General features: G+C 34.7%; 1 protein-coding gene across 1 annotated transcript; it reads left to right on the plus strand.

Moving 5' to 3' along the window:
• The first annotated feature begins 400 nt into the window (after positions 1–400).
• LOC101250250 (importin beta-like SAD2 homolog) lies at positions 401–11,408 on the plus strand. The gene is made up of 21 exons (XM_004228989.5): positions 401–743; positions 899–1,071; positions 1,163–1,333; positions 1,742–1,852; positions 1,953–2,030; positions 2,756–2,952; positions 3,042–3,102; positions 3,568–3,642; positions 3,889–3,966; positions 4,087–4,149; positions 4,233–4,316; positions 4,434–4,588; positions 5,923–5,962; positions 6,049–6,192; positions 6,287–6,406; positions 6,485–6,700; positions 7,164–7,340; positions 8,145–8,829; positions 9,197–9,393; positions 10,286–10,421; positions 11,023–11,408. The coding sequence occupies exons 1-21, from the start codon at positions 443–445 to the stop codon at positions 11,175–11,177; spliced, it is 3,417 nt and encodes a 1,138-aa protein (XP_004229037.2). The 5' UTR covers positions 401–442; the 3' UTR covers positions 11,178–11,408.
• The last annotated feature ends 621 nt before the right edge of the window (positions 11,409–12,029 follow it).

Genomic DNA, 12,029 nt, shown 5'->3' on the forward strand with positions numbered 1-12,029 from the left:
TTTTCTTATTATAACCTGGATGATTAATTCGTCTTCAAATAAATATTTGACCAACCTAAATAAGTAATTATTGTTCATTATAATTATTTGATACATTGATTAGTCACTTTCACCATTTCATTATTTTACAAGATTTTGAAAAGAAATCTCAACAAATAAATTAAAAATAAAAAATACTCCTTATTTATAGTTAATTGAAAGTTGACTTAAAAAATATTAAATAATAATATAATTGTAAATTTACTTAATTTTTTATTTCAAGTGAAATTTAAAAAAAATTATCATATGAAAAGGAATCGAAAAAGTATTTTTAAAATAAATCTTCAATAAATGAATATAATTAATAATTTAATTTAATTAATTATATTAACCAATGAACATAAATAAATTATTCAATTCAATATTTTCAAAGCTAATAAACAGAAAAAATAATGCCATTTATATGGCGATGACAAAAAATGGACGGCGCGAATATCAATTTTCCCGCGCTTTTAACTGTTTTAGCCAATTATTTGTTTCTTTTTACAACTCTTTGCCAACTTCTTGTGTGTTTGTAGCTGCAGTCTTTGCTAGGGTTCTGCCGCAGCGCCACCACTTATACGTTATGGAAATTCATCAAATTGCTCAGCTCCTCAATCAAACTCTGAGCCCCAACGATGCCGTCATCAATGCCGCCACTGATGCTCTGGATCACCTCTCTACTCTCCCAGAATTTCCCTTCACTCTGCTCTCTATCGCCATAGGTATTCTGCAGTTCAGATTTCGCTGTTTTCGAGTATTTTATATTCATTATGATGATTCAACTGTCGAATTGTAGGAGTATTTACCTGATTATGCTTTTGCATTCTGTAAAATTAATTTCTGTGCTACACTTTATATTGGATCTTCATTTCCATAGGAGGTGAGAACGGAGGTCAGAAAGTAGCTGCAGCCACATATCTCAAGAACTTCACTAGAAGAAATGTTGATTCTATTGATACAAACTCAGGAATCACCAAAGAGTTTAGAGATGCATTTGTGCGCGCTTTGCTTCAAGCAGAACCTATGACTCTTAAGATATTAGTTGAAGCTGTAAGCGTTTTGGGCATAACTTTTTCTTCGTTAGCGTGTGTAATTAATGAGGTTGTCTTTTTTAATTTTCTTTTCCCCTATTTGTTTTCAGTTTCGCTCAATTATTGCAGTTGAGTTTGTGCAAAAGGATGCTTGGCCTGAGCTTGTGCCTGAGCTAAGGTCGTTCATTCAGCGCAGTGATCTGATTGATAAGAATCCGAATTCTGAATGGAAAACCATCAACACTTTAACCATTCTTCACTCACTGATTAGACCCTTCCAGGTATTTAAATATGTGTCAGCTATATTCTGATTCCACCTATATAGATGACTTTCCCTCTGTTGATATCTATTTACTCAAATGACTGCAATATCATGCACTTATGTTTCTTATTTTGTTGAATTGTATTTTGTATGTTAGAACCTTGCTGACTGTCATGGTGTCCTGAAAAATGCCACCCCTAGCTTGCTAATTGTTTGAAAATAAGCTTAAGCACTTGGGGGGTGATCAAAAAGGCTTCGGGTTGATCCATATGAAGATAGACCAACAGCATTCTATAATTTGATTAAAACCAAAATTACTTTTGACAGAATAATTAACTAAACCAAATTCCTCATTTATTTCAAATCTGTTGTAAAAATCTACCTGCTTAGGTTCTTGTATTGATCTCATCTTATGTCTTTGTGGCAGTACTTTTTGAATCCAAAACTTGTGAAGGAGCCAGTTCCACCACAGCTAGAACTTATTTCAAGAGAGATCCTTGTACCCTTACTTGCTGTATTTCACCTCTGCACCGAAAAGGTCCACATAAGTTTCTACATTCCTTTTCCTCCTAGGTATTTCCATATAAAACATGTTACTTTAGAGTATATGGAAGTGCTAATTCATCGTTGTGAAACAGGTTTCAGATACCCAACATACATCAGAAGTACAGACAGAAACTATCCTTCTCATGATATGCAAGTGCATCTATTTTGCGGTGAGGATAAATTTACAACACAGATGTTTGATCCATGAAAGGTCAACTATCATTTGAGCTCTAGGTTCTGTTTCAATTTTTTTCTGTTAAGAAGTTAGCAGACAGCATATTGGATGTATCAGATCCTAAAAACTTTCGGGATATAGAAAATAACAAAAATGATAGGAGGAAATTGCTTGATACAGTTATCAAGCATATCGAGGAGCAGAAGCTGGTTATACGTGTAAAAGCAGTTCCGCTGAAAATGGGAATGAGGCACCAGTAAACGAGTTAAAGTAATTTGTTTACTATTTTTTTATATGTGATCTTGAAGTCTTGTAACTTAAGTGTATTTTGATATAGCTCTATGCACACAAGATCTTTTGCTAGTCCAAAAAGGTGAAGGATGAGCATGGATGTTAATCTATGCCAGGACGATAGATCTTCTTTCATTCGAAACATTGGTTACTTGGTTTACCAAGGAACAGTCTCATTCCTTTATTTGACCTTTTCTTGAAAAAGGAAGCAACAGTTTAGAACATACACCATTAAAGTGATCTGATTGTCAGATCAGCTATCAGTGCACTATTTTCTTCTTTTCAAGACTATTCAAATTACTAGGAGGAATTCTTACTCTAATGTGTCCTAGAAATATTTATCCGGAAGCATCTTTCTTCCTCTTATTAGGTTTCTGTTTTGAATCTTCTTTGAGCAGTACTACAATCTAATGTCTATCAATTTTATAGGTGAAATCTCACATGCCGTGTGCCTTGGCTCCTCTGCTTCCTTCTATTTCTCAAGATCTGATACGAATCCTGAATTCTTTAAGTTTTGATGGTGGCTTGACTTGCAAAGATGGGTATTCTCTGCGGATGAAGACTGCAAAGCGAAGTCTGCTGATTTTCTGTGCTTTAGTGTCCCGGCACCGGAAGTTCGCTGACAAGTATGCTGTCAAAATGCATTTTTTGCTCCACAATGAAAATACAGATATCCTGGTTTTTCCTCAAATTTCTTCTCATCTTACAATGACAGACTGATGCCTGACATGGTGAAATGCGTTTCAGAAATTGCCAAGCATAGCACAATCATAAATGTAAGTCTTAGGAGTATTACTTGGTAGTTCTATAAATGTGAACTTTCATATCAGGTGTTCCATAACCTTATTTCACTAGAATGCCTAGTAAATAGACACTTTTGTTCAGCATGCTGCCGTCAGATTCTCCTTTCTTTAACTATTCTAAAGTTCTGTCGTATAAGTAAGAATCTATGCTTTGTCTAAATATCTGTTCTGTCAAGAATGTCTCGTGAACTTTTATGTTGTTTCTCATCAGTGCTTTTCCCACACACTATACTCGTCTTTCTTCCTATGATAATTTTATTTTTATCTTCTCTCTTCATCCACTATTCTTTTGTCTCAACATCTGCTCTGTCAAGAATGTCTCATGAACTTTTATGTTGTTTCTCATAAGTGCTTTTCCCACACACTATACTTGTCTTTCTTCCTGTGATCGTTTTTATTTTTATCTTCTCTCTTCATCTACTTACTCTTTCTTTGCAGAAACTAGATCCGCTGTCAGAAAGGACTGTGTCGTTAGCCTTTGATGTTATTTCTCGTGTTTTAGAGACAGGTCCGGTAAGTTTGTTCAGTTGTCTTCATGGTCAAAAGTTTCTCTTTTGCTTGACTATTTTTTTGTAGCTTGAGCAGGCAGTGTTTTATATATTTTCATGATTGTTCTTTCGCCTTCCTAGCTTCTTTCTCTTTTTAGGCATTTCTGCTAATTCCTTGGTTTCTCCTCTATCGGGAAGGACTTTTATGGTTAGTGCCTACTACTGTTCAAGTCTCCAAGCTAAAGTATATTATCATCATCATCTGAAACAGGGATGGCGACTGGTTTCACCTCACTTTTCTTCCTTGCTTAATTCTGCAATCTTCCCAGCTCTTGTGAAGAATGAGAAGGTAAGCTATTTCACGAATTTGCGTCGAGAGAGCTCTTTGCCTATGTTCATGAGTTTCTTTCTTTTGTTGTGACATACCCTTGTGAAGTTCTGATTAAAGGCTTAAATGCCTGCTAAGTAGGACACAATAGATTGGGAAGAAGATCCGGATGAATACATAAGGAAAAATCTTCCGTCTGACCTTGTATGTTCGAATCTTTGATCCTCCTTACAAGTTGTATACTCTAAATATTCGCAGGATATTGTCTGATCTTTATGATACTGCAGGAAGAAATTTCTGGATTGAGAGATGACTTGTTTACAGCAAGGAAAAGTGCTTTAAACTTGCTTGGTGTTATTTCAATATCTAAGGTTAGTTTTCTATAATTTATATTGCTCTAGCTTCATTTTTCAAAAAAAAATTATATTGCTCTAGCTTCTTCTATTAAAATTCATATAGTTATCTGTGATTTATTCTTGGGCTTCTAGGGACTGCCAGTCAAGACTTCTACAGCTTCATCAAAGCGTAAGAAAGGAGAAAAGAACAAAAGAAAAGGTTACAGCTCGATGGGGGAGTTGTTGGTGCTTCCATTCTTGTCAAAATTTCCTGTTCCCACTGATAATGGCGAAAACACAGTAAATGAGTGAGTTAAAAACAAAATTATGATATCAACTCCTTTAACTTTGTAATTTATGGTCATATATCACTGTACTTGACAGAAAGTTCTCCACTATCTAAAATTCAATAGGATTATGGTTGGTGCTATTTATTTGTATTACTTTAAAAGCATGAAGGTTTGATCGAACTTACACTTCATTAAAAGACTCTATAACAACAACATACCAGTGCAATCCCAGTAAGTAAGTGGAGTCTAGGAAGGGTAGAGTATACGCAGGCTTTACAACTACCTCGTGGAGGTAGAAAAGTTGTTTCCAAAAGACCCTCGGCTCTAGTGCATCCAGCACAAGTAAAAAGAAGAAAACAATGAAGAAAGCACAACGGCTTAATAATAAGATCAGTATAAAGTCTACATGAAAGAAACAATAAAAACAACAAAATAATGTGATAATCAAAACACATTAAACAACATATGACAAGAACTACAAGGGAAAGACTAGTTTTACGGCAGATACTAAACAAGCCTAAACCTACGCACATTACGACAACACTCCACCCCTATTAACCTTCTACCCTAATATGCGACCTCCCCTCCTTCCTATCTAGAGTCATGTCCTCGATAATATGAAGTAGTGTTGTGGGAGTCTAATCATCTCTCCCAATAGACAAAATTTTCATTAACTATTTTTCTCAAATAATTGTCGATTAATTATCATCCAATATTTAGGACTTTGAAATTGATTAAATGAAAAACTATTAAATCTTTACTTATTTGTAATAGGTAAGAACTACTAAATAATTAATATTTTAAAATTGACCAAAGTTTTGCTTCTTAAATCTCTAATTTGAAACTATATTAATGTCCTATAGTTTAAGACTTTAAAATCAATGCTGTTACCTTATATAAATATTTACTTAAATTACGGTAAACAAAATAAATAAATAAATTAAAAAAAATTAAAGAAAGAGGTTCATGTTTAGTTAAATAACTTTTTAACCTTCCTATATGAAATTCTTATCATTTAGAAAAACATAATGTTTACTTTAATGTCAATTTCTATTTTAAATAATTTTGTTCTATGTAGTTTTACCGATTGATGTGGGACACACGTGCAATGAACCTACACTAAACTTGTTCTTTTAAAGTTCTAAGATTCATTATATTACTCTATAATTTCTTGAACTCTAAGTTTGCATAAGACATAGAGTGCTCATTCTAATGTCATGCCGTTAACTAAATTATCCTACTTTATTTGTCCATTTATCCAGACCTTTTTTTTCTTTTTTCTGACCTTCCTTTATCATGCTTGCATCCTGTGTACGTGATTTACTTTCATTTCCTTGTCTAAACTTTGACAGATATTACGGCGTTCTGATGGCCTATAGCAGCCTTTTAGATGTAAGAATAGATCATTATTTCGAATATTTTTTTTCTTAATTAAAAAATTCTGTACTTATATTACTTATGTGGCATTGTATTCTCAGTTTCTAACAGAACAGAGTCCTGGATTTACGGATACTCTAGTTAGGAATCGGGTGCTACCACTGTATGAAACACCAAGTCCTCAACCATATTTAATTGCCACTGCAAATTGGGTCCTAGGAGAGCTTGCTTCATGTCTTTCTGAAGTGAGATAATTGTGTTGATGATACTTTTTAACATCTTGTTTGCTATTAGGCATTTTTTTAGGAGTAAGTTCCTTTTTTTCTCTTTCCACAACAGGGTATGAGTGCTGATATTTATTCTTCATTAGTGAAAGCATTACAAATGTCAGATATGGGGGATGTTTCTTGTTATCCCGTGCGGGTGACAGCTGCTGCTGCCATCGCCCAACTCGTTGAAGTAAGTGGGTATGGCTAACCTATATTATGGACCTGAAGCATGATAGTTTAAATAATGCTTGGCCTTTTGGTACTGCAGAATGAGTACATGCCACCTGAGTGGTTACCACTTCTTCAGGTGGTTTGTCATAGGATTAGTGATGAGGAAGAAGATAGCTTCATTTACTTTCAGCTTCTAAGTACTATGGTCGAGGTTGCAACTGAAAAACTTTCACCGCATATTCCAGATATTGTTTGTCTGTTGGTTAAAGAAACTTCAAAGAACTTGCCTTTAGATCTGGAGCCATGGCCTCAGGTATTTTCTTATGTATCTGACATACTAGTATTTTATTCTTTAGCAAATCGTTTGATGATTCTAATTATCATTTTGGTAACTGACATGAAAATCAGAACATCTTTTGTGCACATTTCATGGAGATATATTGTTCACTATTCATTGTTTATAGTTAAAATGGAGGTTATATAAGTTGGTTTGCTCACCCTTTAGTTCAATGAAACCTCGTCTCTCCCAGTCCTGTTGATATCATGTCACATGGTCAGTGATTCAAGAGTCATTACTCCGATAGGAATAAGTCTAAACTATGCGATTCCTTGTAACTGAGGTCCCTTGAGACAAATTCTTAAATCACCTTTTATGTTCTAGATGAGTAGAATCAACCTCGCTCTTCACCTAAATATAAAATTTTAAAAAATGAACTCATCCACATGTCTAATTGAAGGCATATTGAGATCTGAACTTACTGACTTTCGTCTGATAGATGGTGGAACAGTGCTTTGCAACACTAGCAGTGATAGCTCAGTGTTGGGAAAACTCGGCATCGGAAGAAAATGAGCAGGATGATTCTAGTCAATTGTGGCTTTCTGGTCAGACCACCATGATGAGAGCATTTTCAGATCTCCTACAGCATGCGTGGCTAAGATCTGCTCCACTGATGGTTAGTCTTGAGCCATGTATCAAAGTTAATTTTAGAGTAAATGGATAGGTCACAACACAAGTGTGTATGCATATATATTCCATTATTTACTTTTTGTGTCAATGAATATATGTAGCACTTCAGTAAAATATTTCCTTTTTATGCCTGTAACATCAAGCTTGAAGCCTGTTCAAGCTCATTTTTCTATATTGAAAATGCAACCACCTTAGTAGTGGATGCTGCTTAACTCTAGTGTTTATACTGCAATAGATGTTTGTTTTGTGTTATGAATTCCATACCAAACTTAACTAGATCAAGTCTTTTAGCTTCTCATGCATAAGGCAAAGCTGTTCAGATATTGATGGAAGCTCAGACAGAGCTGTATGAGGCGGAAGACTCACGTACGGTTCTCTGAGAAGGGAGTGACTACCTACTGGATCTTCGATCATATACACAAAGTAATCCAGATACTTTAGATCTATCTCTTTGAATAAGATGTCCATTTTGGCAATGGTTCCAATAGATATCTTACAGCTAGAGTCTCTCTTTTTGATCCAGTTCCTCCACCAACAAGAACCCCAGTTAAATTCAACTGATACTTAACTGGTCGCCGTCAACATTCCTATTTGTATTGCCTTCGTATTGGATCCCAGAGTACAGATCATCCTATATATAATATCTACTCTAAAGAACAAGAAGATAGAGGTGTCCGTTTCATAGATTCAACTTGAGATAACAGAGTGATAAGAGGATTTTAATATATCTTTTGTTTTTGATATTCTCAAATCTCTTGTTATCTTCTCAAATATATTTTCCAATTATCAGGAACACGAGGTTGCCTTCTCAGTGCCCCCTTCATCATGTGTTGATGACTGCTCCACATTGCTTGGTTTCATTTTGCAAGGACTTACCCAAGCTGACGATCTTTTGAAGCTAAAAGTCTCAGAGCTGATGCTGGTCTGGTCATATCTCATAGCTGACTGGCATGCATGGGAGGAGATGGAGGATTTATCAACTTTTAACTGTATCAAGAAAGCAGTTAGCCTTGACAAGAAATTTGCTGTGAAAAACTTTCTTGTGGGGAAGCTGCCGTTGCCTCCTGCTCCACCTGTTCCCCAAAAATCCATCCTTGAAGGAATTGGTGCATTCATTACCGAAGCTTTCTCACAATATCCATCTGCAGTATGGAGGGCATCCTCTTGTGTCCACATTCTTTTACATAGTCCCAGTTACTTACCTGAAGGAGAAGGTGTCAAGCAATCTTTGGTGATTTCCTTGTGTCAGGCAGCATTTTCTCGTTTTAGAGAGATACGAAACCAGTTTGTCCCACTATGGAATCCTTTGTTGCTTGCAATAGCGTCGTGTTATTTGTGTTTCCCTGATATTGTAGAGAAGATTATAGAGGGCATTGAACATGAAGGCTTTACAAGCTTTCTATCCGCTTTGGCAATTATCTCAACAAGCAGATTTGACCATAGTTTGTCATCAGTGGCTGAGATCAAGTTGGTAGGTTAGTATTCTATTTCTTTTTCCCCTACTAAAGATTTTTAGCGCTATTAGGAACTTCTCCACTTGACTTTCTCTCATGGGGCAAGGATATTTTGGTGATGTGCTCTACGTTAGTCTTTTTGTTTGTTCTGGAAATGCCGTTGTGTCTATCTAGATCTGTTTATCTGTCCTCAACTACGATGCTTGTTAATAGATTGCAAGTTAACACTAGTTTTAATTATACCTTGTGGTTAACTTTTATGTTTTTTTCCTTGCTTTGCCTTTTAAGTATTCAGTTTTTCTTCTCTTCTTGGGTGTAGAAAACTCTCCTAAGAATCTCATCAGCACTGTCTCCTTATGTCTGTTTTTTTCTATTATAATTTTACCAGTGATGGCACTGGCACAATCTCTTGACAAGCTGATAGGACGGCAAAATGAAGGGAGTTTATTGCTACATGATTCCGTTGCATCACTGATGGAGGCATTTCTGAAGTTTAAAGAACTGGAAGAAGAGGAAGATGAAGATGAAGAAAGTGAAGATCAGGCTTCTGGTGATGAGGAAACTGAAGATGATGATGATGATGAGGTTAGGTCACTAAACTAATTCTGTCTTGTTTAATTATCTTTAGCTACCCCTCCCCCACCCATATATTTTCTTTGCTGTCAGGTAGACATTGTTTACATGTTAATCATGTTCGTACGACCTACTTTTCGTCATGGTCAAAGTGTGTTCTATTTGTAGAACATACATTATACCCCATTTTTGGGTTATTGAAATAATAGTGACTAATGAGTCTTTGCGTTCACCATAATTCCTTAGCCTTCTGACATGAGCTTTGTCTCATTAGCAAATTATGGCTCTTAACTTAATTGTGGTCCTTCCATGTAAGTTGAAATTTTTGCACACCAGCTTTCTTGAAACACATTTTCTTTTCATAAAAGAACACTGCAACTTGAAACAATAATTATCAGAGCCTGCTTCTTTTTTCATAACCACCTTCTCTAGTTAAAATAGTCAATGTTTATATATAAAAATTACAGGAATTTTCTCAAAAGAAAAAATATAATATCACAGGAAATTGTCGATGACGCCTGCCATATTGTTGTCTTTTGCATCATTATTCATGGTTTCTGTTTGTTGGCTCTGTCATACATTCATTAAATGCTTGTGGAAGGTAGGGGAAGAGTGCATATGCTATACATTCATCATATATTCCAAGCTTGCTAGTGCGGGTTACCTCTCCTATGTGGTTTGCGAGCTATTGCATAGTAGCGGGGGTTTTATCCTGTGCGCACCCAAAGGGTAGCAGCTGCGGGTTTCCCTTGTCATCAAAAAAATAAAAAAAAAAAATGGAGATGTGGAACACATACCCCGAATCTCCTGCGTGCAAAGTGACTACATTCATCATGTAAATGTACATTTCATAATACCTTTGGAATAATGTATGCTGACTGTTTTGTTTTTAATTCAATGCCAGGACTCTGAAGATGATGAACTAGAAGAAACTGAACTAGAGTTCTTGGAGAGGTATGCCAAGAAAGCCGCGGAAATGGAAAATGGAACAATTGTGGAAGAAGGAGACACGGAAGATCAAGAGCTAGAAATTGAATTGGGTAAGCCTGCCAATGCTCTCATTTTTCAAAATTCCAGACGTTTGAACATTTGGTGTGCAGGGTGGAAAAATATTACCTACTTGAACTGTTCATTGGAAAATTAATCTCTTCTAGCTGTTTTGAAGGAGAAATTACTCAAACCTTTTCATTTCTTTAACTTATTAAAATCAAAAACATGATTTTTCTTGCTTTGGAATCATAATGATTTTATCTTGGGATGAGATGATCTGCTTGTCAACGTTTGGAATCTTAAATTGCCTAAATACAGCAAACAGACTAAGATGTCAAGTTGACACTATCTTCTGTGGGTTGTTACATTTAAACAAGTTCTACTTCAGCACTGATGTCTTTTCTCTTAAGTTTCAATCAATAAAGTATACCTAAATCTCATGTTGGAGTTGGCTTATGGCCACATGCATCGTTTATATCTATTCAGCTCAGATATCACAATTAAATTAGGATAAATACATCCTAATTGATTTTACTTGAATATTTGCATCTTCTTTTATTGCCTTTTATGTGTTTAAAGAACTTCAATATTGATGTTCATTTTCTAAGAATTTCTTTGCTTTCCCCCCTCATATTTATTGAATTACTCCAGGTTGTTTGGAAGATGTGGATCTGGAAAACACTGTGCTTTTGGTAATTCAAAGATATCACCAAGTGCTTTTACGGCTACAGTTGCCACCAGAACTGTTTTCGAGTTTCTTGGAAGCCTTGCCTGAATGTAAATCATACTTCCAACAAGCTATATAGAATGTGATACATACGCTGCTCTTGGCATTGTTATATTTTTTAACACTCTGATTGTTGTAGTTGTCAAGTGTGCTGTTGGTGGCTGATTATTTTGTTTATTCTTGTATTATTTGCCTTCTTGTTGTGCTGATGGAAGTTCATTTGTTGGAATTAGTAGATTTGTGTGTTCTTTTTATACTACAAAGACAAGACAAATATGGGAAGAGAAAGAAAATCGTATTGGCTCTGTCATTTTATTTTAGTGCGAAAGAATCCCCCCATATCATACCACATCTTTTAATCTTATACAGATCAATTAATCTTACTTTTCTTATCAAAAATAGTATATTGCATATATAATACATTTCTAACACAGTTTTAATATCATACCACATCTTTTAATCTTATACAGATCAATTAATCTTACTTTTCTCATCAAAAATTGTATATTGCATATATAATACATTTCTAACACAGTTTTAATATCATACCACATCTTTTAATCTTATACAGATCAATTAATCTTACTTTTCTTATCAAAAATAGTATATTGCATATATAATACATTTCTAACACAGTTTTAATCTAGTAACAAATAAATTAATTTGAAAATTTGAAATTCATGTATAATATATTTTTAACATTGTTAATAAGAAGAAAAAAAGTTAAACAATTATAACAAAATTTGAATTCAATGTATTATAGGTATCTATTAATGCATGTGGTGGATATATAATTAAAATATTTTTTAATACAAATATTTTTTAATTATTATATGCTAACTTCATATATTGTAGTACTATTCAAATGTATTGCATTTGTCCAGGAATAACAAACCATCGAATTCATAAATATTCTAGTACTATTTAGATG

This window comes from Solanum lycopersicum, chromosome 1 (genome assembly GCF_036512215.1).
Source record: "Solanum lycopersicum chromosome 1, SLM_r2.1".
NCBI classification, from domain to species: domain Eukaryota; kingdom Viridiplantae; phylum Streptophyta; class Magnoliopsida; order Solanales; family Solanaceae; genus Solanum; species Solanum lycopersicum.